Here is a 25,162-nt window from a genome sequence, read left to right on the forward strand (position 1 = left end):
CACACACACGAGGACGAGCACGGGTCCTGACACTGCACACACACGAGGACGAGCACGGGTCCTGACACTGCACACACACACACGAGGGCCAGCACGGGTCCTGACACTGCACACACACACACGAGGACGAGCACGAGTCCTGATACTGCACACACAAAGGCGTTTCTGACAATTGACTGCTTAGTCTCCCAGAGCCTCTGTCCCTTGATAAGACATCCAGTCACAAATAGCTAAGATTTTCTTCTGCAAAGACAACTCATTGTCTGTTGTTTTTTCCTCATTCACTCATCATATACTTTTTCTTTTTGCTGTGATGTTTATTGAACACCTTTTGGCCCATAAGCTTCTACTTATGTAAATACATTGATGATGTTTTCACTGCTTTTATTATCCTCAAATACTAGTTGTACACAGGGGTTTTGCTGTTTTAAAATTTCACTTATTCATCTTGGATCCATTTACTTCAAAACTCAAAAGAGCCTGGGCAAGAGGAAAGGAAAGAATCCTCTCAAACGGGAGGACGGGATGCCCACAAAGGAGCTGCGCTGGGGTCCCAGGACCTGGGGCGTTCCTTGGGGTCTGTGGGCATGGAGGAGCCAGTCATGGAAAGGGCTCAGTGTGCCCTCCGCCCTGAGGACTGGATGAAGTCCCACCAGTCGCTCATGTTGGGCCTAGGAGTTCTCTGTGGATGCCAAAAGTCACTTCTGACGTCCTCAGCCTGGGCGCACGTCCTCGCTGATACGTAGGCTATCTGTCGCAGGGCTCAGGCTTCGCAGCCAGAGATTCCTCAGTTACGTGTGCTCTGACAAACCCCATGGACACCTCTTGTCTCTAAGTGTTCCATGAGCTATAGTCAAATGCAACTTTAACAGGTGGAAATCCACTGATTTTAGTCACTCGTTTTTGAGGGAACGCTGGCCTCTGGAGCCCATGTGCTTCATTCTGGCTGTCTGAGCGCCGTGCAGTGTGGTCACCTGTGGTGTTCGTTTGCAGTGTCCTAATAGCTAAACGAGCTGAGCATCTTGTCATGTCCTTTGCTTCCCATCTACAGCCTCCCGAGCAACGTCTCCGGGGCCCGTGTCCCTGGCAGATGGCTTTTTAAGACTGCGTTTTTAGAGCTCTTCCTGTGTTCTGTTTGCTGGTCCTTTCCCGGTGCGGGTAGGGCAGAAGCTGTCATCTTGGACCACGCTGTGTGTGTTCACAGCACAGTCAGGCTCGTCAAGAGTTTGTCGAGACTTCAGACAACAGAGTCCATGATGCCTTTCAGGAATGACGTGCTGGGGTCTGGAGCTGTTCGGAGTCCGCAAGCAGCTTGGTTGTTGTGTGGCTTCCTCAGGGTTTCCATGAAGATTTCAAAGCAGCTGCTGGCATGAAGACTCCAGCCAATTGCTTGTCTGTCCTCCAGCCCGCTCTTCCATGTAGCTGGGGGGGCAGCACAGGACATAATGGTACCAACAGTCAAGAGGTTGAATCGTTCTGCTCCAGAGTATCTTCGTTTGCTTACAAGGCAGCTTTATCACGAGCATGAAGAGCGTTTCAGCAGTATTCACCACACTCTACCAGGGTCTAACTTCGGCCCACTGTCCAGGAAGAGGCAGGCCCCTAAAAGTAGTACAGGAGGGTTTCTAGTTTCCCTTTTCTTGTTCTGTCTTACGTTTATTATTTATTTTTCTACCTACGAAGGTGCAGGGTGTACAGGATCTTTGCTTTCCTCTCTTCACCAGGGCTTCTCAGTGTAGGATAGTCCAAGTGTGTTTTCCATTTTACTGAAAAGTGATTTAAAAAAAAATGTTACCAGGAAACTTTTCCTCGTTAACTTTTGAATTCAATTTGACCCTTCCTATTCACTTTACTTTTTTGTAAGAATTATAGTAAAATAATTTTTTACAAAGATTAATTTATTTTGCTTTGCCAAACAAAGCCTAACCATAGACGTGGGCCCAGATTCACCTTCCTCAGAACCCAGATGTGGGGAAGGCCCTTGAGAGAGGCCCTGAGTCTGCTAGTCACCTCCCCAGAGGGCCGAGGCTCCCTACGAAATGGTGTCAGAGCCACGAGTGGGGAGTGGGGAGGTTCAATGTTTAACCAGACTTGGAATTTGCAAGTTAAATTGCATAGTTCTGCTCTAGTCCTCTCAGAGGTCCTGAAAGTCAATCCTTATCAACTTTTTAATATATCATCAATTAATGCATTTTAATGAATGCATAAAACAAAGCAAAGTACACAAGGGAAATATAACGTGCTCATGCTAAGAAATTACTGTAATTTTTTTCTGAGAACTACAGATGGAACTCAGAATTAAATTATCTAATTACAAGTAGTGGAAGTTGACTCAGGTTTTCAGTGAACGGCTGGCCTGGAGTCAGAGGTGAGAAGCTGAGAGTGTCTGTGGAGGTTGCTTTGCTCCGGGTCCTCTGGCTTCTGCAGCAGGCCAGCACCGAGTCCCGCTGGGCTCTCCCCCACCCTTCCCATCAGCGGACATGAAGGACCATCTGGAGAGGCCCAGAGGTGTTCATGAAAACCCAGCCATGGCTTCAGGCTCCGAACAGGACAGGGATGAGGAATCAATGTCACATCCAGCACCCTGAGGACAGCATGGTGAGATGCCAGGCACTGGAGATGACAGAGCTGGGTTCTGACAGCCCACTCAGGGCTGGTATAGCCCTCGGAGCCCTGAGAGAAAGCCAGGAAAACAGTTGAAGGAATTCCCTATTATACATCACGACATGATATTCTAATACCTCCTTTGCAGCTCTCTGTACTGCACTGATGTCAGTGGGGGAAGTAAACGGATAAAGGCTGTGCCAGTCCTCAGAACATCTGAGGAGAAAACTGAGGTGGGGCCCCGGCGCTTCTGCTCTGTTGATAGGTCAACCTTAGGGAATCTTTCAGCAAGAGGTCCCTGAGTGCAGGGTTCAGACCGCCGTGGAAAGGCTCGACGTGTAACTCAAAAGACAAGACAGATGGCTGAGATTCCAACACGACAGAGTGCCCAGTCTCTCTTCTTCTCAGGGCCTGCTTGGGATTTTCCAAGTAACGTGATACCATTCCTTTAGTAAAATACGCCAGACGCCGCCCCAGGACCTTATGTGTGCCGACTCCTGTGTGAGGACGCTGCGGCCTTGGGCCCCCTACTCTTACACACCAGTTGCCTTATCTGACTTCAGAAATGTTTCCCTGGGGCCCGCTTTGGCTTCTACCCAAATTTCTCCACACTGGGCGGTGATACAAACTTAGGAAATGTCTTTATTTCCACTCCTTCCTGCTGAGGATGGTTTCTCGCAGGGACTCGAGACACAGTGTGGGCGTGGCGTGGAGCGAGACGCCCAGGGGAGGGGTAGATCCCTGCGCCGGGCAGAATGCTCTGCGTCTTTCTGACCCAGGGCCCTACGCCTCACTGCCGGCATCTCAAGGCTCCCATCTGTGGCCATTCCTGAGGGTCCCCTCCAGCCCTGCATCTTCCACACAGCAGCGCCACTGGTCACTTAGTAGGCAACGGTGGCCTGAGGGCGTGGACTCGTGATGCTCTTCCTGGCACGGCTCACCCTTCCAGCAGAGGCCCGAGCCACTCGCGCATCACGTAGGAGGAGGGACTCTGAGGAGAGCCGCTCCACGGGCAGCTGGGCCTAATGAACTGCTCTGGCAGCAGCCGGCCACGTGTGGTCCAACAGAGCCATCGGAGGCAGGCAGCAGATTGGCACAGAGCCCTCTCTTAAGGACGAGCAAGGCCAATTGTCCCTCCCCTGGCAGCAGATAGATAGACACCGCTGAACTTCTGACGGCACGGTCTATAGAACTTGAAAGCAGGAGCAGAGGCCAAGTCTGTGCAGATCGGCTGCTTCCATCCCACAGCTCTGCCTGGCTCTCCCGGCCTGAGCGCCTGGAGCCTCATCCCTGTCTAGAATTTCCACTGCTGAATTCGTGAAGGATTCTGAAAACAGGAGGTTCCGTGGACTCTTGAGTCATTCTGGTGGGCCAGAATGGTTCACATCATGGAGATAACGGTCTACACTCCTCTCGCTCGCTCAGAAAAGGACTTCAGGGAGCTCTAGGTGTGTTGCTTCAAGCTTCGGAAGTCCTAGAGTGGGAAATTCTCTCCACTGCTGAGCAGGACTCAAGGCCCTCTCTGCATTCGCCCTGTGTCAGCACGCAGGGCCTGGTGTCAGCACGCAGGGTCCATGCATCGCCACGCAGGGTCTGGTGTCAGCACGCAGGGTCCATGCATCGCCACGCAGGGTCTGGTGTCAGCACGCAGGGTCTGGTGTCAGCACGCAGGGTCCATGCATCGCCACGCAGGGTCTGGTGTCAGCACGCAGGGTCTGGTGTCAGCACGCAGGGTCTGGTGTCAGCACGCAGGGTCCATGCATCGCCACGCAGGGTCCGGTGTCAGCACGCAGGGACTGATTGCTTTGACCCCTCTGGGATGCTGTGAGCTGTCCTGTGAAGGACTCAGAGCCATCTATGCCTCTCACGTGGCTTCCCCCTCTCCCTGCACAGGTCGAGGCTGTGTTCTGGATAGTCCTCACCATGACTTGAAGTGGCTGGCTTCGTCTGTTTAGAGGCTGATTCCTGTCGGCTTGGCTGGCCTGGCCTTCCCCGTGTCGTCCTGGCTTTCCCTTGTGCCCCAGGTGGTCCCGGCTTGGTTACACTGCCTCCTGCTCCCCCTTTCATCGTAGATGGGGCACACTGTCTAGGATCTACAAATAGCAGCCTGTGCTCCATCCACACTTGCTCCTCTTGGACTCAGGGGAGCTTGATGCTTTCTTCTATAAACACAGAGTTGTTTTAAAATGCAGAGAAAGTCATTCCGTGACACTTAGTGGGGCTCAGCAGATCTTGGCTCTTCCCTCCACTCTGCCCTGTCATATGGGCAGGAGATGTGCATGCTTTGACCTTTGCCCCCCTGGAACTCATAGTGAGCAGGGTGCTGAGAATTCTCCAAGCCAGGAACATCCTGATGGCAGGTGGCTCCAGGCCGCGTCTCATTCACTCTGTGGCTGAGGCAGTGGGGGTAATCAGGCCCCTTTTGTCTTCACACACCCCTGCATGCGACAGAGAGAGCAGCAGTCCCTCACATGGTCCCTTGCGTGTATGCACAGGAGTCCATCATTGTCCCATGCAAATGCCCACAGTGCCCAGGCAATGGAGGCCCTGAGTAAGCAGAACACGTCACGAGCACAGATTCACAGGTTCACGACAGGGGGATGGATGAGCTTCTGTCTTCAGCTCCTTTTCCATGGAGCAGACATTACCGTGTGCGCCTCTTGATGTGTTAGCACCCGGGCTGGCCACAGCGAGTCACGGCCTCACTACCTGAACACTCTGTGGTGTGGAAACATCCACCATTCAAAAACTGCTGCTGCACCACATTGCCGTGGGCGACACGACCTCTTCAAGAAAGCTAGCTGTAGAATCTGCTGTCAAATGTATTATACAACCAAAGTTACCGTGGTACATTGTGTAATGCTTAATATTTTTGGAAGCAAAACAGTTCAGAGAAATCCTTAGGATTCATCAAGGAAGTAGAATGCTACACGCCTTGAGGATAAAGAATGATGCATGGTTCTTCTGTCACAGCCTGCGTGTTTGCTTCTTTCCGTGAGGAACAGCTGTCTCTGTAACCTGTAACACGTCTTGTCTTCCAGTGGTGAACTGCTCTGACCCTGGCTTTGTGGAGAATGCCATTCGACATGGCCAACAGACATTCCCTGAGAGCTTTGAGTATGGGATGAGCGTCATGTATCACTGCAAGAAGGGCTTCTACCTGCTGGGGTCTTCAGCCTTGACCTGCATGGCCACCGGCCTGTGGGATCGGTCTCTTCCCAAGTGCCTGGGTGAGTGATGCGCAGAACCCACAAGCGTAGTACAAGGGAAACTTGTTTAAAGGAAAGGGATGTATACTTGGCGATTGGTTCACTATGACAGATATCAACTAAACAAAATTTCACATAAATGTGTAGAAGAAACACTGCCAGAGCGAGTAGAGGTGCTTTCTGGGGCAGGTAGAGTTATATCTTCAAGATATAACTATTGCTGCATTTCAGAAGATAGAGATGAACAGGAATGCTTCATTTTATCCTCATAGCCACAGTCTGATTTTCCTTCAGTTGAGAATCCCAACTATTCTTCAGCTCCAAGAGAACCATCTGTTTTAGAATACAATCTGAAAACTTAGGAAATGGCATCACTCCCTTGAATCTTTTAAAGCAGTCCTTAAAGTCAAACTCAACCTTCCGAGGGAGCACGCCTTCCTTCACGCGCATGCCCAGGAATCCTGGCTGGGCTCCGTACGGGTGCCCGGCACACCTCCCCTTGGGAGAAGTGTTTCCTCTGTCAAGTGCACCCCTTATACTCGGGATCTCCAATACTAACTACCACAGCAGGATTTATTTTCAAGAAGGAAAATGGGCGGTAACTTTGAGGAAGAAATGCTGAGCCTTCTGTGAATACAAACGTGTGTTTGTAAATGTGTCACAGATCTTCCTCGGCATGCCATGTGTTGATTCTGCTCTCACTGGACCTCTGTGAATTCACTACCATCTTTTGTGGCGTACTATCTCGATGTCACTGTTTCCCACACCTTCACACTTGGTGACTTTTCGGAGAAACATTGGATTCAGTTCCTTTTTCCCCCTTCCCACAAACATTGAAGTCTCCCTCGGACAACAGACCTGTGTTTGTCCTCGCACTGATGGGAATGTGCTGGAATCTCCAGGACTCATGTCTGGTTCCGCTGCCCAGCGTGCTGAACAGCAGAGCGTGGTGTGTTAGCATCTCAGAGGAGTGTGCCCGCTCTGCACTCGGCAGCAGCTCAGCCTTCTCTCCATTCCACTGTTACGCTGCGTCCGCATGGCTCTCCTCCCCTCCTTTATTCCACCTAGAATGGGTCACTTGCCCAACATGTCAGTGTCTTAGCTCTAATTGGTTTCTTTTGAGGAGCTGTAGATAAAATGAGGCCTTCCCATGAAAGTCTGCCAGTACAGGAAGCAGGGCAGGCTAGCCTGCTTTGGGGCACTGGAACTGCCTTCCACCCTTTGAAGTCCTCCTCGCTGGTCCTCACCACAGTTCCGCTGCTGACCCTGCACCCCGAGCCCAGGACAGTATATTAGCCGCCCTGGACCATTCCCTGGGAGTCTCAGACTAGTTAGGTCCCATAAAAGTACACCAGTGTTAACTCTTACTCAGCAACTTATTTAAAAGACAGAGATGAGTCTACAGAAATGGCTTTCCTCTAGACCCTAGCTTTGTTTTTATTGCACAAGTCTCTTTTCACCCAGATTCTGGATGAGCTTTGCTGAGGAATAATTATGAACAGATTACAGACCTCATTTTGTGCAATTTAAGGAAATAAATGAAAATATAAATGTTACTTTATAGAAGGAATTAACCAAATACTGCTTTTTTACTTACACAGTTTAGATCGCACCTTATTAAAAGAACCATTGTTAGAGTGGTATTCTTAGTCATGACAACTTAAACATTAAGCAGACTTAATGGAACTTTGTCCCCGAGGAATGAAGATAGCTGGATGGACTCATGTGGATTTCCCAAATTTCCTACAATTCTGCTCTCACGGCTTCCACAATTCACAGTAGACAAAGGAACAGCAGAAAACATGATTTTCTCTTGAAAGTCTACGTGTACTTTTCAGCAGAGCTGTGGGTTTGGAGGGTGAGAGGGGACAGAATGCTAGGTTTAAACTCAGTTCCTTGAGCTCTACTATTTGAGAAATGCCTCCCACCCTTCCTTTTGCCGTCTTCCCAAGTAGCTAGGATTACAGCCTCAGGCCGCCGGCTCGGGCTCAAGCAAAGCTATCTTAAGAAAGAAAAGTCCCCGAGTCAGAGCTGTCCCTCGTCTTCCAGAAGACGACATTGTGCAGGGGGCCGGTCTGGGAGCTGGCATGTCTGACACCGACCCGGGAGTGCCGACCCGGGGAGGGGCCGGAGCCACCCACGTGCCCACTCGTCCTCCCTCTTTCCATGGCAGCCATATCGTGTGGGCACCCTGGGGTCCCGGCCAGCGCCGTGCTCACGGGAGAGCGGTTCACCTTCGGAGCCACGGTCCAGTACGCCTGCGAGGGGGGCCAGCCCCTCTCGGGGAACGGCACGCGGGTCTGCCAGGAGGACAGCCGCTGGAGCGGGACCCTGCCCCACTGCTCAGGTGAGCGCTGCGGGTCACACCCTCAGCACACCACGCCATCAGTCCACTCTGACGCTTCTGTAAGTCCCAGCCTCACCACGCCAGCCCCCAGCACCACCCACACGTTCTTCCTGCCAGCGTCACCGCCCGGCTCCCCCGTCACGGCCGCCTCACACAGGCCACAGCGCCATCATTGTCACCACCGCGCCCAGCCCCCACCACTCCCCGTCTCCCCAGCACTTCTGACCCGCGCTTGCTCTGCTGTTGGCAGCGTTGGCCCTTCTCAGTGTTCTCCACTGCTGCCAGTCACCGCCACGCTCCTCCTGCAGTGCTCGGGCTGCTCGGTGCCCTCTCGGGTGCCGCCGGGCACAGCCGGGCTCACGCGTGCGTTGGTCTCTGGCTCCTCTGCCTCTCTTTCCCTCTTGCTCTTCACAGGGGCCCTCCCGGGCACGCTGGCAGCCGCTCCACCCCCGGGCCTCCATTTCCTCGAGAAGCCAGGGGCCCTAGGCGATTCCTATCCTAATGCCACAGAACAGATCCCTCCGATTCTCCCCTTTCGCAGTCTGTGTCCGCAAATGTCTTACCGGCATGCTTTCGGATGGCAGCCGGGCTGCACCCGTGTTTAATCAACCTCCCGCGGATCACTTCCGCGCTGGATGAGTTCTCTGTGCCCACAGGAAGTCGCCCTGGCTTTTGCGGGGATCCTGGAACCCCAGCTCACGGCTCTCGACTCGGGGATGAGTTTAAGACCAAGAGCCTCTTGCGCTTCTCCTGTGAGATGGGCCACCAGCTGCGGGGCTCTGCCGAGCGGACGTGCCTGGCCAACGGGTCCTGGTCCGGAGTGCAGCCAGTGTGTGAAGGTGAGGACGGCGGTGCAGGGCCCAGCCAGAGCCCCGGGCCATCGACTGGCTCGGCAGCGGCTGGCAGCCGTCCTCACGGCAGGACGTGTAACCTTTCCCCCTTTAAGAGCGTCTTTCACAACTCAGGAGTAGGTGTTAGGAAGCCGTGGGTGTCTTACAGCCCCCAAAGGTGGGTTTCTCGTGCAGCTTCTCTGTTTTATGGAACTTGTTGAAGAGGCAGTGTAGCTGCTCTTAGTAGGTGCAATGCCAATCGTCAAGGCGGACAGTGTGTCCTGTCCGATCTGTGGTGTCCTGTGCCAGAGCTGTCACAGGAGCCAGGTGGGCCGGACCAGCGAGTGAGAGGCCCTGGTAGCTGCTCCGGCTGTGACGTTGAGAGAGCCTCGCAGGGACCTCGCGTGCCCCGTGACATTCTGTCTTCAGTGCAGACAATAAGGCTTCAAATGTTAACAATTATTTGCAAATGTAGTCATCAATTTTGGAGTTATTCAAATTACCAAGGTTGTGCCTTTAGTGAGTGTGAGCTGGGGTGCCCGGGGAGCTGATGGAAAGCCAGCATGGGTCCACCAGGTTTCTGGATCCCTTCCTCAGTCCAGCTTTTTTCTCACACCCCTCACCTGGTGACAAGCCCGTTTCACATTCAATGTCCTGCAGTCGAGCGCCTGGGCCGCCTGCTCAGGTCCCTTGGAGCACGCGCTCAGCAGTTGAAGAGTTTGGCATTTGGGTGCTGCTGGGAACTGAGCGCAGGGCCTTGCTCGTAACTCCAGGGACTCAGCCTCCACCTTCGCCCGTGCCATGACTTGCTTCTGCCGTTGGGGTGCAAGGCCCTCCCGTGTGCACGCGTCCCCGTCTCTCGTGTCTCACTCTCTCACATGTCGCTGTGCTTGCTCCCGCCAGCCGTGTCGTGTGGGAACCCGGGCACGCCAGCCAACGGGAGGATCAGCAGCAGCGACGGCGTCCTCTTCTCCAGCTCCGTCGTCTACGCGTGCTGGGAGGGCTACAGGATGGTGGGGCTCACCACCCGCCACTGCACGGCCAACGGGACCTGGACGGGCACGGCGCCAGACTGCACAAGTGAGTGGCCGTCCGCGGGCACGCACGCACCACAGAGGGGAAAATGTACACGGCTGATGCTTAGAATTCATAGACTTAGACTTCATACCCACTGGACAGTTCGATCCCACGTTATAGGTACTTGAAACTCACCCCGGCTCTGTGCTTCCCATGGCCGAAGCTACTTTAAATGGTCAGTTAGGTTGGGTGGTGTGAAACAGAAGCGAGCACCACGCCAGGCTTTCTCTGTAGCTTGTTCAGCCTGCCGAGACACGAGATGGCTGACGGCTGGGCATCTGCCACAGCCACATGTGGGACCCAGAGCAGCCGTGTGTGACCACATCCCAGGCCCGGGCAGGACAGAAGAGAGGGCGGCTGTGCCCACACTGGGCAGGGGCAAGAAATTCCAAGCACAGAGCCTCCTGGCAGCGGCCAGCCAAACCCCAAAGGCGCAGCAGGGGGCTCGACTAACTCAGGGCCAGTCAGGAGAGCAGCAGCTGGCAGTCACTCCACAGGCCCCACGCCGCGTCACGCCCTGGTGAGCTCATTCTGCTCTGGTTCCTTTCCACTCCCTGACCCTTAGTTATCAGTTGTGGAGACCCAGGCACCCTGCCGAATGGCGTCCAGTTCGGGACGGACTTCACCTTCAACAAGACCGTGAGTTACCAGTGCAACCCCGGCTACCTGATGGAGCCCCCGGCCTCCGCCACCATTCGCTGCACCGAGGACAGCACCTGGACCCACAGCAAGCCTGCCTGCAGAGGTGCGTGCCGCCACGCCGGGACTCACAGACGGGCAGGACAGCCACGCGAGCCACGGTTCCACCTTTTCTTTCAAGACTTTCTGAAGCTGTACAATAATGTCAGCTTTTCAGATGGGAAAACTGACACACCGAGTGGGCTAGGGACGGGATCGTGACAAAAACCAGGATGGGGAAGGCGCTTCAGATGCTTCGTCCTAGATCTAGGGGGTGTGTGCCACAGACCTGTGGCAGGCGTCCCTGTGGGGAGTTATAGGAAAGCGGAGGCTGTGGGTGTAGTTACAGGAATTCAGAGGCTGTAGGGTAGTTAGAGAATGCAGTAGTGAGTATCGTTAGAGAATGCAGAGGCAGGACTGCAGAGGTGACCTTGTCACCTGTCACCCGGTAGGTCACAGCAGGCCTGTGAGAAGTAGCCTCTCTGGGATGTCCTGCGGGCTGGTTGCCGGAAGTCATTGCTCTCTGATTCTCTGCACGTTGGCTGTAGGAAGATGGCACACACACCAAGGAGGCAGAGAAAGAAACAGGCGCAGGCCCTGGACTTGTCGATTGCGAGTGGGGCTGACGCTGGCTGGTCACTCGCTGGAGTGGAGCCTTTGGGCCACTCCAGGGAGGAGGGAGCGGGCTGCGTGAGGCCTGGACAGGCTTCATCAGAAATTCTTCCCCATAGCCTGCCACCAACTTGCCCAGGGGAGGAATCAGAAGGGGCCAGGGTAAGGACAAATGGAATCAAGGCGTCTTCTCTTTGACAGAATATGAAGAAACAAATAGTGAGAATAAGACCTGAGACACCCTACACGGGTCCTCAGGAGGGGCTCAGGGCTCAGGGCTCAGAGTCCTCAGGAGGGGCTCAGGGCACAGGGTCCTCAGGAGGGGCTCAGGGCTCAGGGCTCAGGGCTCCAGGCATGTCCAGTGCAGTGTCCTCAGGAAGGGCTCAGGGCTCAGGGCTCAGTGCTCCAGGCATGTCCAGTGCAGTGTCCAAAGGAGGGGCTCAGGGCTCAGAGCTCCAGGCATGTCCAGTGCAGTGTCCTCAGGAGGGGCTCAGGGCTCAGGGCTCCAGGCATGTCCAGTGTAGTGTCCTCAGGAGGGGCTCAGGGCTCAGGGCTCCAGGCATGTCCAGTGCAGTGTCCTCAGGAAGTGATCAGGGCTCAGGGCTCAGGGCTCCAGGCATGTCCAGTGCAGTGTCCTCAGGAGGGGCTCAGGGCTCAGGGCTCAGGGCTCCAGGCATGTCCAGTGCAGTGTCCTAAGGAGGGGATCAGGGCTCAGGGCTCCAGGCATATCCAGTGCAGTGTCCTCAGGAGGGGCTCAGGGCTCAGGGCTCAGGGCTCCAGGCATGTCCAGTGTAGTGTCCTCAGGAGGGGCTCAGGGCTCAGTGCTCCAGGCATGTCCAGTGCAGTGTCCTAAGGAGGTGATCAGGGCTCAGGGCTCAGGGCTCAGGGCTCCAGGCATGTCCAGTGCAGTGTACTCAGGAAGTGATCAGGGCTCAGGGCTCCAGGCATGTCCAGTGCAGTGTACTCAGGAAGTGATCAGGGCTCAGGGCTCAGGGCTCCAGGCATGTCCAGTGCAGTGTCCTCAGGAGGGGCTCAGGGCTCAGGGCTCGGGGCTCCAGGCGAGTCTAGTGCAGTGTGTTTTGAGGCTCGTACCTGCTCCTGAGAGCTTTGTGACTAGCCATCATCTGCCCTGCCCCCTGACAAGGGCCTGCTCCTCCTCCATCCTTTCCTCTCCGGGGGAAGTCCAGTGTCAAGGCCCTGTGACCTGTTTTGCATTGGGAGCCTTCTGTCTGTCCTACAACACAGCTCAAGTGAACACCTGATGACAGCACAGCCAGGTGGCGATGTGGCCTCATCAGAAGGTGACAAGGGGCGTGGCCAGAGCTGCCTCCATGACCCCCACTGCCCTGTAGCATCCACTCACCCATGCACACTCTGTCAACAGGGCCTCCACGCAGAACTACCCTGCCCAGTGAACTTCCGCCCGCCGTTCACTCCCCACAGCTCTCCTGCTCATTCCTGCCTGGCCAGGACGGCCTGGGAATGCCACCCCACACCCGGGCAGGCCTCTCCATGTCTTGTGGTGCTCAAGGGAGGGTCCACTTCTTCTGTGTGTGCATGTGTGTGTGTGTGCGTGTGTGTGATTAAATTGATGCCTATAATCCTAGCAACTCAGGAGGCTGAGGTCACGGGCAAAGCCCACCTGGGCACTAAAGTCCATAAGACTCTTTTTTTTTTTTTTTTGGTGGTCATGGGGCTTAAACTCAGCCTGGGCCTGGGCACTGTCCCTGAGCTCTTCAGCTCAAGGCTACCACCCTACCCTTGAGCCAAGCTCCACTTTCCATTTTCTAGAGGTTAATTGGAGATAAGAGTCTCAGGTCCCTTTGTCAGGGCTGGCTTTGATCTCAGCCTCCTGAGAAGCTAGGATTACAAGTGTGAGCCATTGTGCTGGGCTGTGAGACTCTTCTCACCAACTAACCAGTAGAAAACTGGGAAGTGGCATTGTGGCTCAAGGGTAGGGTGGTAGCCTTGGGCTGAGGAGCTCAGGGACAGTGCCCAGGCTGAGTTTGACCCACAGAGAGAGAGAGAGAGAGAGAGAGAGAGAGAGAGAGAGAGAGAGAGAGAGAGAGAGAGAGAGAGAGAGAGAGAGAGAGAGAGAGGAGAAGAAGAGAAAGGAATTAGTGCAGGTAGGTGCATTTACTTCCCAGGAGAAGGTGGGACAGGGAACCTGGAAAGAATGGTTGTGCCTGTGCTATTACTGAGAGCTGTGGCCAGAAGGGTCATATGGAAATTTTCATCAATTTCTAAAATTAAGGGGGGAATTTTAGATGGCGACTCTGTGGCTCTTTCTTCAGAATCCTTTCTGGAATGGAGAGGTGGCCTTGCGGAGTCCATGGCACGGCGTTCCCTGGGGACTGTGCTTGTGCCATGTGGCCCTGTAAATTCAGTGCCAGGAACCTGGAAAGGACGTGGGCATGGGCACTCCACAGAAAGTCTACAGCCATGTCATATTACCAAGTCTTCATTTGATTTATTTGTGATGCCCACTATAAAAGGAATCAGTAGGAGTTACCTTTCCTCCATGTAGATAGTAATCCTGTTAGCCCTCAATTCTGTTTTCTTTCTCAAGGTGCTACGATCAGCATTTGATGTTGATTGGACATTTTTTTAACCTAAACAAATGAACTATTATAGCAAGATTGTATTATTTTTGTTCTGTCTTTGTACATAATTCTTTCATGAACAACAACAAAACGACGTGCCTGCCTGTGACTAGTAATTTGGGGGACATCAACCCCCGAGCCCCGAGAGCATGGGCCTGACGGCAGGCTAACCCCCGGTTTTCTCTGGCGGCAGCGGTCCTGTGCGGCCAGCCTCCTGTGGTTGCCCACGGGAGTGTGGAAGGAGAGGATTTCCACTGGGGCTCCAGCATCAGTTACCGCTGCGCCGACGGCTACCAGCTCTCCCACTCGGCGATCCTGTCCTGCGAAGGCCAAGGGGTGTGGAAAGGAGAGGTGCCCCAGTGCCTGCGTAAGTCGAGGGAGGTACGGGTGGGTCATGGACGGGCGGTCACCACTCACCCTCAGGCCCAAGTTCCAAGGCAGGCGCCTTTCGCTAGTCCGGCAGATCTGCCGATGCACAGACATGAGTTGCACGCTACCTGTCCACCCGTCCGACCGTCTGTCCTCCCCGTTGCTCTCTGCAGCTGTCTTCTGTGGAGACCCCGGAACCCCCGCCGAGGGGAAGATCAGCGGGAAAAGCTTCACCTACAAATCTGAAGTCTTCTTCCAGTGTAAATCTCCATTTGTCCTGGTGGGGTCCTCTAGAAGAGTCTGCCAGGCGGATGGCACGTGGAGCGGCATCCAGCCCATCTGCATAGGTAACAGGGCCACACGACCCTGGGGGTTCAGGGAAGGCTCAGGTGGGGACACCTCACCTGCGGTGGGGTCTGCTGCACTACACAGAGCGGGAGACCTGCCCACTACAGGAGCTGACAGGAGGCTGTTCTCAGCTGACGTCCTATGTGGGCTGAAAGGGCCAATGGTCCAGACACCACCCCATGTCAGCCGCCACTGTGCCACCCATGTCAGCTACTGCTGTTTCCACCCTGTGTCAGCTGACAGCGGTGTCTACCCCATGTGAGCCTCAGCTGTGTCCACCCCGTGTCAGTCCACAGCTGTGTCCACCCCATGTCAGGTGACAGCTATGTCCACCCTGTGTCAGGTGACAGCGGTGTCTACCCCATGTCAGCCTCAGCTGTGTCCACCCCGTGTCAGTCCACAGCTGTGTCCACCCCGTGTCAGGTGACAGCGGTGTCTACCCCATGTCAGCCTCAGCTGTGTCCACCCCATGTCAGCCTCAGCTGTGTCCATCCCATGTCAGGTGACAGCTGTGTCCACCCCGTATCAGGTGACAGCAGTGTCTACCCCATGTCAGGTGACAGCTGTGTCCACCCCATGTCAGGTGACAGCTGTGTCCACTAGAAAATTTGAGCTGCCACCTCCTGCACCCTACAGTGCAGGTCAGGTGTTCAAAGCCACTGCTGGTTCACCAAAGGCTTTTCATTCAGAACATCAAACTCATGTCTCAGTCAAAGTCCTGAGGAAAGTTATCCAAGAAATTCGGAATGTGACTCTTAAAAGCCCAAAAGTGACAATAGAGAGTTATGGAACGAAGTGTAGTATTTATTGAGTAGTGTCTGTCAGTAGGGGATTAGACAGAGAATGGACAGGAGTGGCTTGTTCAGTGCACAAGAGCATGCAGAGCTCTGTAGACTCTGGTGACGCAGTGGAAGTCAGACAGGAACTTCCAGCCAGGGTCTTGTGACCCTGACTACGTAGGGGGCTGAGAAGGCCAGGACCCTGCCTGGGGACAGGCCAGGCTCCTCTCAGGGCTCCTGAGAGGAGAAGGGGCCAGGGCGCTGCCAGCGCTTGAGAACCAACTGACACTGGACACGTGAAATGCAGATTTGGTCCAGGCCCAGGCCTGGCAAGAAATGAGGCCCATCTAGAAGGCACCATTGCACTGGCAGGGTGATGGCCTCACTCAGCCACAGCACACCTACCTAGCCAGCAATCCCCAGTACTGCCCAAAATGAATAATAAGCCTGGCATCAGGGGCTCATGCCCGGAATACTACCAGCTACTCAGGAGGCTGAGATGGGAAGATCATGGACAAGCCAGTCCTGGCAGCTACTCAGGAGGCTGAGATGGGAAGATCATGGGTCAAGCCAGTCCTGGCAGCTACTCAGGAGGCTGAGATGGGAAGATCATGGGTCAAGCCAGTCCTGGCAGCTACTCAGGAGGCTGAGATGGGAAGATCATGGGTCAAGCCAGTCCTGGCAGATACTCAGGAGGCTGAGATGGGAAGATCATGGGTCAAGCCAGTTCTGGCAGCTACTCAGGAGGCTGAGATGGGAAGATCATGGACAAGCCAGTCCTGGCAGCTACTCAGGAGGCTGAGATGGGAAGATCATGGACAAGCCAGTCCTGGCAGCTACTCAGGAGGCTGAGATGAGAAGATCATGGTTCAAGCCAGTCCTGGCAGGGAAGTCTATGAAATTCTCTTTTTTTTTTCTCTTTGTGTGTCATGGGGCTTGAACTCTAAGCCTGGGAATAGTCCCTGAGCTCTTCAGCTCAAGGCTATCACCCTACCCCTGAGCCACAGCCCCATTTCCTGTTTTGTTAGTGATTGATTGGAGATAAGAGTCTCATGGACTTTAGTGCCCGGGTTGGCTTTGAACCGCGATCTTCAGATCTCAGCCTCCTGAGTAGCTAGGATTATAGGCGTGAGCCATCGCGCCCCACATTGAAATTCCCATTTTTAATTAACCACCAAAAGCTAGGACATGGGGTTGTGGTTCAAGTAGTAGAGTGCAGAAAATAATAATAATTACTATCATTATGAGTCATTAATTGTAATGAAGAGAATGATTAACTTGTTAAAAAATTTTATCTTATTAAAAAATCCTCAAAGGTATGTAAATGAATCTTTCCTTAATTTTGAAAGACTTTTTAGTAAAAGTATTGCAATTTTTTGTTTTAATTGTATATTTCAGATCCTGCACACAATACCTGCCCGGACCCTGGTACCCCCAATTTTGGAATACAGAATAGCTCTAGAGGATATGAGGTACTTCACTTTCTTTTATATGTCTTTTTAAGCACAAAGATATTCTAGTATATGTATATACCTTTGTATATAATGAATTTATTAAATATAGTCAATGAAAATTTGAGTGTTTTACCTGTCAAAATCTGGGTATCAATAGACACCTTAGTTATCATTGTAACAATAGCTGTATTCATTTCTACTTAGAGATATAGAGAGTTGGACATTTTTGCCAATTTTAAAACACAATTCTCGTATTGCAGGTGCTACTGACAAGCTATACATGAGACTCCATTTGAGGAATAGATATAAAGTGCCAATGACAGTTTTAGAGAGAAAAACAGCAGAAAATGTGCTCTTTTTATTATAAAGCTGATGAACAGGGTTTTTTTTGGTCAGGGTGATGTACATAGAGCTTACAATTACATTCATAAGATAGTAGGTACATTACTTTTGTGGGGGGGTGGAGGAGGTCTTGGGGCTTGAACTCTGGGCTGGGCGCTGTCCCTGAGCTCTTCAGCTCCAGGCTACTACCCTACCCTTGAGCCAAGCCCCACTTCCCGTTTTCTAGAGGTTAACTGGAGATAAGAGTCTCCGATCTATTTGTGCCAGGCTGGCTTTAAACCTTGATCCACAGATCTCAGCCTCCTGAGTAGCTAGGATAACAGGCGTGAACCACCGGGCCCAGATTGCATTACTTTTTGAACGTTGTTACCCCTTCCCATGTTCTTCTCCCATTCACCCTCCCTCCACCCCCTCCCAAGTTGTAAAGTTCATTTCCAACCTATTGTCTTGTGAGTATTGCCAGTACCCTGACTCATCCTTTGTTCTTGCTCTCATCAGCTTGTTCCCCCCCTTCACTGATTCAAATAAATAAGTGTTGTTCCAAAGTCAGGGGGTAAATCCTAAGAGGGAAAAGAAACAACGACAATAGCTAAAAGCACAAAATAGATAAACACCTTCACATTAAAAACAACCCCATCCCTTAGGCTCTTTCTACATGGCCGTATGCATAGCTTTTGAGCTACTGTGCTTCTCTTCAAGGAAAACCCTAGACACATGCTACTTATTACAAGTGAGGGAACCATGGGGCCTGTTGAACGGGTTGGTAGTGAGTCCATGTTTTCATGACTTTCCCTCCCCACTCTCCTCCCCCCAAGTTGTGAAGTTCATTTCCAACATAGTGTCTTGTGAGTGTCATTGTTGCATGGTCCTTCCCTTGTCCTGCTGTTGTGCTCAGAGGAAGACAGCCTGCCTTAACAAGCATGGGGCCCTGAGTGAAATAGAGCAAGATGGCTGGCTTGCAAATGACAGTAAGGATGTGCTGGCTCCCTCATGACCTGACTTTGAGTGGCCACGCTCACCGGGGGCCATTCCAGAGTGGGAGTCCCTCCAATGAGAACCGGAAACCTTCCCCTCGCCCCTCCCTCCTTCCCCTCCCTCTACTCCCTGGCCCCAGGCACCCCGCTTGACAGGCTGCCACGCCCCTTCCTGCACCCCAGGTAGGAAATCCTCGCAGGTGGATACCGCACAGTTTGTCTTGTGTCCCAGACGCAGACTTAGCGAAACACTTTGTGGCAGGTAAATATTTCATGTCAGATCTCAGGGAGTATTAAAAATGCATGCATAGTATTACCACTAACTCACTGGAGGAGATGAGTTTTACCACCCTTGATCGCTGTAGCTTTTTGAAGTCTTAGCGTGTGTATAGCTCGTAGGAGCTGTGGTGAGCGCATGTGCCAAGTTTTTTGGGTCATGTACACAAGAAGCTACTGGGCATGGGCAAACCCCTGCCACCATGACAAAGGAAGTCACACCCACACCCACCCTAGACCACAGACACAGGAAGCTGTCTCCCCAGCTGTCCCCATGACAAAGGAAGTCACTCCCACACCCACCCTAGACCACAGACACAGGAAGCTGTCTCCCCAGCCGTCGCCATGACAAAGGAAGTCACACCACACCAGTGCCAGATTGGTCCCATTTGCAGGACTCGCTGGCTGTGGCAGGCCGCTCGTGCTGTTGTTCACGGAAGGCTGAGCCAGGCCGGGCGGGCCCCTCCCGGGCGGGCCTCTCCCTCCCCGTTTTACTGCTCCCCCTCAGTAGAGACAGTCCAGCTTTGGATGAGGCCCTTGTTTTCGATGTGCTGGCCCTTTGCCTGTCCCGTTTGGGGACATCCCACGGCCCCATGTTAGCTGGGCGCCTCAAAGCCAAGCCCTGCTCTGAGTGCCCAGGGGCACCCCAGCCCTTCCCCAGATGCTTGCCCTGCGCTGTGCCAGCCTGCTTCCAAGAGGAGTTTGTGTTTAGAAATCCAAGCACAGCCGCCAGCAGTGGAGCATCGGGGAGGACCAGGAATGAGGAGGGAGGAGCAGGAGGACGCTCCAGCGGGGAGACGGAGCACGCACGGCGGCCAGTGTCTTGGTTCCCACATTGCAATGTCCGTGAAATGGACTGAATGTGGATGAATTCTGTACCCAGGCCTGGGGAGCTACTGAAGCAGTTTTTGTGGTTGTTTAAAATGTGACTAGCAGAGAGTAGAGAAGAATAATCCCTACCAAACACGAAATGTAGGGCCCTGAATCGATAGGGAAAAGCCTTCTTCCTTTGCCTCGCTATGTTTGCAGGGCTCTCAGCAGGGGGGCGCTGGCCCGGGGTGACCAGGCCGCTGCACACGGGGGTGGCCGGTCGCTCTGGGGGTCCGGGTGACACACTCCGCTGCATCCTGTACTCCTCCCCAGGTGGGAAGCACCGTGTTCTTCAGATGCAGGAAAGGGTACCATGTGCAAGGCTCTACCACACGGACGTGCCTGGCCAACCTCACGTGGAGCGGGATCCAGACGGAGTGCATTCGTAAGTGCCCAGCCCTGCGCGTCGGGCAGGCAGAGCAGCCCCCGTCTCCATTCCCTAACCCCCGGCCCAAGCGGAGTTAGGGAATGGAGAAGGCCTGGGCCTATGTCCTCATATCTACTCACATGTGCACACAAAGGCCTGGGCCTGTGTCCCCATATCTACTCACATGTGCACACAAAGGCCTGGGCCTATGTCCCCGTGTCTACTCACATGTGCACACAAAGGCCTGGGCCTGTGTCCCCGTATCTACTCACATGTGCACACAAAGGCCTGGCCTGGTCTGTGGGTCTTCTCACATGTGCACACCTAAGGAAACCTGCTAGCTCCTATCTAGACATTAAAGTAATAAAGCTAACTAAAAATGAGAAATAAATATTAAAGCAACTATATTCATGGTTTACAAATTATAAATATGATAATCTGTCAAGGCTTTTATTTGATACATATAAATGATGAAACAAACATTCCTTAGTTATATTTTTAAACAAATGAGGATCAAGAATATCTTACATTTCTAAAATACACATCAGATTTTTAGCACTCATTTGTTGAACACAATTTTATTAGTTTCTGGCAAAAATCAGGGGGCCGGGATGTGGCCTAGTGGTAGAGTGCTTGCCTAGCATGCACGAAGACCTGGGTTCGATTCCTGGGTACCACATACATAGAATAAAAAGCCAGAAGTGGTGCTGAGGCTCACGTGGTAGAGCTCTAGCCTTGAGAAAGCCCAAGGACATTGCTCAGGCCCTGAGCCCACGCCCAGGACTGGCAAAGAAAAAAAAAATCAGGTGCGCTCCTCAGAGGAGGTCGCAGAGGCCGTGCGGATCCTCTCTAGGACTGCTCCCGTGTCCCGTAACCGTGTCAGAAGTGTTGCTCATCTCGAGCTGGCATCCCTCCTCTACAGCTCCACATGTAATGACATGGACATGAGACATTTTAAAATCGCTCCGTTCATAGCTGACTTTGTAGTGCGCTGCCGTGGCGTTGGCTAACGCGGTAATCCATCTTGCAGCTCACGCCTGCCGGCAGCCTGAGACCCCCGCGCATGCCGACGTGCGGGCCCTGGACCTGCCAGCCTTCGGGTACACGCTGGTGTACACGTGCCACCCTGGCTTCTTCCTCGCGGGAGGATCTGAACACAGGACCTGCAAAGCAGACATGAAATGGACGGGGAAGTCACCGGTTTGTAAAAGTAAGTCACCGGCGGCCACGCGGAAGAAGAGCACGGAGCGCGAGGCTGGCACGGCCGACGAGTGCTGGCTGAGCCTGAGTGCCAGGGTGGCGCCCGTCTCCTGGCCGACCCCCCGCCAGGCCCGAGCCAAATGCGGGGCTTCCCGCTGTGGCCAGAAAATGGACTTAACTATTCCAGCCACATTTGAACTGAAAAAGAGAAGCTATTTAGCTGAAGAAAAGCGTTCTGAATTTCAAAGTCATAGTATCTAATATTTTATCAGAGGATCTAATCTTCCTAAGTGAAAATGGATCAATATTTGCCAAGTATCTGAGCATATACAAATTAAACTTTTATAGTTTTAAGGTCACAAGCTGTTTGGTGACCACATAAGTTTATATTTCCTTCACATTGTTTTTTTTAAGTACAACATCAATTAGCAAGAAAATGACACTTTAATTACGGGCAGATTTGTGAGAGTATTAGGTCTGGGTGGGAAGAATGGCAGGTGCCCCTCTCCTCTCATTTTGAGCAAGCCTGGGGCCTGTCTATGCCTGGATTGGTGGATGGTGAGACTTCCCTAGCGATCTAGCCACTATTCTCAATTGGGAATATTGAACACTCATCTCCCCTGCTCTGCCTGCCAGGAGTTATAGTCTGACTGAAAGCTCTGAAGAGCTAAGAGATGACAAATTCAGTCTTACAGCAAGCAGGGGAAGCACTGGGTGACGTTACGAAGTCACTGACTTCAGTAGGGGATTGGAAACCGAGGGATGAAGTCCTAGTTCATTTCAGAGTTGCCCGCTGGCATGACAGGGCGGCCGTCCCGCATCTAAGGCCTCGTCCGCCCGCCCGCCCGCCCGCCCGCCCGCCACCCTCATTTGCAAGGCTCTCTGTTGTACCTGCCCACAGAATATCCACTCCATCCCTGGCTCAGCACCCCCCCCACACAAGACATACCCACAGCTAGCACAGGGGTGGAAAATGCATCTATAGACAGTGTGGTGTGCATTTTTTTTCATCTGGAGAAAGGAAAATTGCTTCACCTTGACATTTTTTTCAACCTTCTTCAAAAATTAATGTTTTTGAAAATGATAATATGTCTTTTTACTTGTAGGTAAAGGAGTGAGAGAAGTTAATGAAACAGTTACTAAAACTCCAGGTTTGTATACCAGAAGAGTTATAGCTTTCAATCCAATAAAGTAATTTGTTTTCTACCATCCTCTGCACAGTGAAACAACTGTCGGCATTTAGATTTCCGGTCCCTGACGAAGTCGAGGTTCCAACCATTTCAGAGACCGCAGGTCCCCACTGGGTGGCTCAGTGGCTGGCTCGTGGACTGGCAGTTGGTGGTGGGAGGCCCTGCAGGGATGGACACAGCTCACGCTGGCGAGCTGTGGCATTGTGTGGATGGCATGGGCAGCCCGACCCGGGGTGGGGGGGGCCGACAGAGAGCCTTACAAACAGGGTTGCAGTTCCGCCCCATCTGCTGGATGTAGGCCCCAGACACGAGGCGCTTTGTAAGCAAGCTCAAAGGAGGACTCCCACCTCCGTTCTAGTCTCCAGGACGCAGGGATCCTCTCCCTGTCTCCTGTGGATTCAAGGTTGGCCTCTAAAACACATCACCCAAGCAGGGTGCTCATTTCCTGGGAAAGCTGTTCTTATTCAAAAATCACCCGGCACAGGGTGTCTGTGCTGTAAGTTCACATTATCTACATCATAGAAGATAACCCCAAACTACACTAATCGAAAATTCTGTGCCAAGTTTTTTTAAACCAGATCATATATTAACATTTTTAATGGATATGGTTACTCGTGAGAGTTTCTTTACTCAAGTTTTAGCTCTATGTTCTTGGGCATAAAGCTTGATTTTAGAATCAACTTGTAACGCCGTCAATTCAGAATGCTGTGGTACATGTTAAACTCCAGGGGGAGGCACCTGGTCCCAGCACGGCTAGAGGAATCTCTCCAAGCTGCGTAATGTGCTCTGAACATGTCTTTACCTCGTAGGGCTATTTTTAAGTATTATTTAAAAGGCAAATTAGTGTTCTATAAAGGGTGAATGAATACTTATCCACTCAGCCGTTGCTTACCATATATTTTGTTGTGTTTTTTGTTGGTTTTTTTGGGGGGGGCTGATTATGTGTGTTGGATATTGAAAAATCTATCAATATGTTTTCTAGGTACACATATTATCATCAGTATTTCTTTCCCCCGTCTTCCAGAATGGAAGTGCTCTTGAATATGGTTAGACAGGTGACATGTCCTAGTCCAGAGCCTTCGGGCTGTGAATTTGCACATTAAGGATGCCCGCGAGGCAGCCCCTGCCCACTGCTGGCCGCCAGGCCTGTCATGGAAGCCACCTGCTTTCGCCCCCCTCCCTCTCTCCAGGCCCGTCCAAGGATAGAGCCGGGACGCGGTAGGGAATGCTGTCGCCACACACTAAAATCTCCAGCTCTGCCTGGGAAAGTCTTGCTTTAGAGGTCATCAATTTTAGTAAAGTTAAGGTAATCATTGTAGAATTTCTGATTAAAAACGAGGACCTGTGCAAGGCTACTTTCAGGTGAATGAAAGTGTTTTGTGTCAGTTTTGTATACGCAAGTGTTGATTTATCACTTCTTACCTGGCTCTACTTTGCCAGGCTGTTGCTTGTGGCAGCATCCGGCTCCACTCAAACCCTAGGAAGCTTTCCCGAGTCTGTTCCCTCTTGCTCCTGTCATTGCACTGGTGTTATCAGCCTGACCTATCTAGGGAGCTAGGAAAGTGGTTATCTGGACTGAAACAGAAGCAGGGACACAGGAGGCCCTACGTCCCTGTCGTATGATTATTGGTTTTAACTGGACATGCTAAAAATATAGGTAGGGCCGGAGTTTGGCCTAGTGGTTAAAGTGCTTGCCTAGCAGGCATGAAGACCCGGGTTCGATTCCTCAGTACCACATGTGTAGAAAAAGCTGGAAGTGGTGCTGTGGCTCAAGTGGTAGAGCTCTAGCCTTGAGAAAGCCCAAGGACAGTGCTCAGGCCCTGAGTTCAAGCCCAGGACTGGCAATAAATAAAAACATAAATACATAAATATATAGGTAGGGGAAAATGAATCTCTAGAAACTCAACATGTGTTCTGGCCAATTTTACATACAGTGGATTTTTGTCCAATTAAGTAATTGAAGCACATGTCAGGGCAGAAAATAAGAAAAGCCTAGGGGCTTGGATTTGAGGATTTACTCATGTATATTAGAAAAAACACAAAAACAAGCAATGTATTTCACAGAGAAAACGTGTTGATAGCATTTACATGCATTCCTGATGGATTTTATGGGCCACCAAGGTGGAATGTCTTCCACTGGCATGGATGAAAGGACAACAGGCTGCTCATCCCACCGTGCTCGCTGACTGGAATCTTGCGTACAGGAGATTGAAGAGGGGTAGAAGAATGGCAGACAGAGAGGGTGACACTTGGTGTTTACAAAATGCAACCCACAGGGTAGGAGAGCCTCTTGTCCCCCGCTGTGTCCACAGCCCAGAGCTTCGGGTTGTGATCTCGGGGGCCTGACAGAAGACGCTGCAAGCTCTCCTGAGCCCCCACGTCTCACGTAGCCAGGCCTGGTAGTGAGCTCCCAGGACAGTTGGACGCTTTGCTTCTGGGTCACAATGACAAGTCCAGCTGCCGTTGGCAGGACCGGTCACCACACTCCAGTGTTCGCTTGGGAGGGGGTCTGCTAGAACAGGCATGCCTTGGGGTCTACGATGCCTCCAGCAGAGCCAGAAAGGGGGACTTGCGCCCCACTGATCAGCCCACCCGTGGCTCTCCACTGTTGCCGTGAGAGGCCAGCGCCCAGGCCACGCTGCTCCTCACACGTGGTGTGCTGAATCGAAGCCTCTCAACCGGACCGTTTCGTGCATTCCGTGTTTGAAATACCTGGAGCCGGCATCTGGCTCTGTGTCCTGACGTCTGTCTGTTTCCCCCCTCGCAGTTCCTTCAGACGTGTTCTTCGTCGGCTCCGTGTGGAAAGGGTACTATGAGTACACAGGCAAAAGGCAGCTGGCAACGCTGACTGTGGACTGGTTCAATGCCACCAGCAGCAAGGTCAACGCGAGCCTCGCAGCTGGCCCGCAGGTGCAGGTGGAGCTCACAGGTGGGCAACGCCGCCCTGCCGGCTCCGGGCCCCGCCACACGCCAGCCGCAGACACGGGGCCCTCACAGAGCAGCGGCCCGGGTGCACGGCCCCCCACCCCGTCC

At 52.7% G+C, this 25,162-nt stretch overlaps 1 protein-coding gene across 1 annotated transcript in view; it reads left to right on the forward strand.

Moving 5' to 3' along the window:
- Window positions 1-25,162, forward strand: part of Csmd1 (CUB and Sushi multiple domains 1) — a 705,832-nt gene that overhangs the window by 670,488 nt on the left and 10,182 nt on the right. The window contains exons 54-65 of the mRNA XM_090353740.1: window positions 5,646-5,834; window positions 7,987-8,160; window positions 8,817-8,999; window positions 9,894-10,070; window positions 10,633-10,812; window positions 14,154-14,327; window positions 14,503-14,676; window positions 16,855-16,928; window positions 19,646-19,757; window positions 20,770-20,949; window positions 22,046-22,090; window positions 24,897-25,058. Coding sequence (XP_090209866.1) covers window positions 5,646-5,834; window positions 7,987-8,160; window positions 8,817-8,999; window positions 9,894-10,070; window positions 10,633-10,812; window positions 14,154-14,327; window positions 14,503-14,676; window positions 16,855-16,928; window positions 19,646-19,757; window positions 20,770-20,949; window positions 22,046-22,090; window positions 24,897-25,058 — 1,824 coding nt within the window. The remainder of the gene's footprint in view (window positions 1-5,645; window positions 5,835-7,986; window positions 8,161-8,816; window positions 9,000-9,893; window positions 10,071-10,632; window positions 10,813-14,153; window positions 14,328-14,502; window positions 14,677-16,854; window positions 16,929-19,645; window positions 19,758-20,769; window positions 20,950-22,045; window positions 22,091-24,896; window positions 25,059-25,162) is intronic.

Source organism: Megascapheus bottae, chromosome 20 (assembly GCF_031878675.1).
Source record: "Megascapheus bottae isolate mThoBot1 chromosome 20, mThoBot2.hap1, whole genome shotgun sequence".
Lineage (NCBI taxonomy): Eukaryota > Metazoa > Chordata > Mammalia > Rodentia > Geomyidae > Megascapheus > Megascapheus bottae.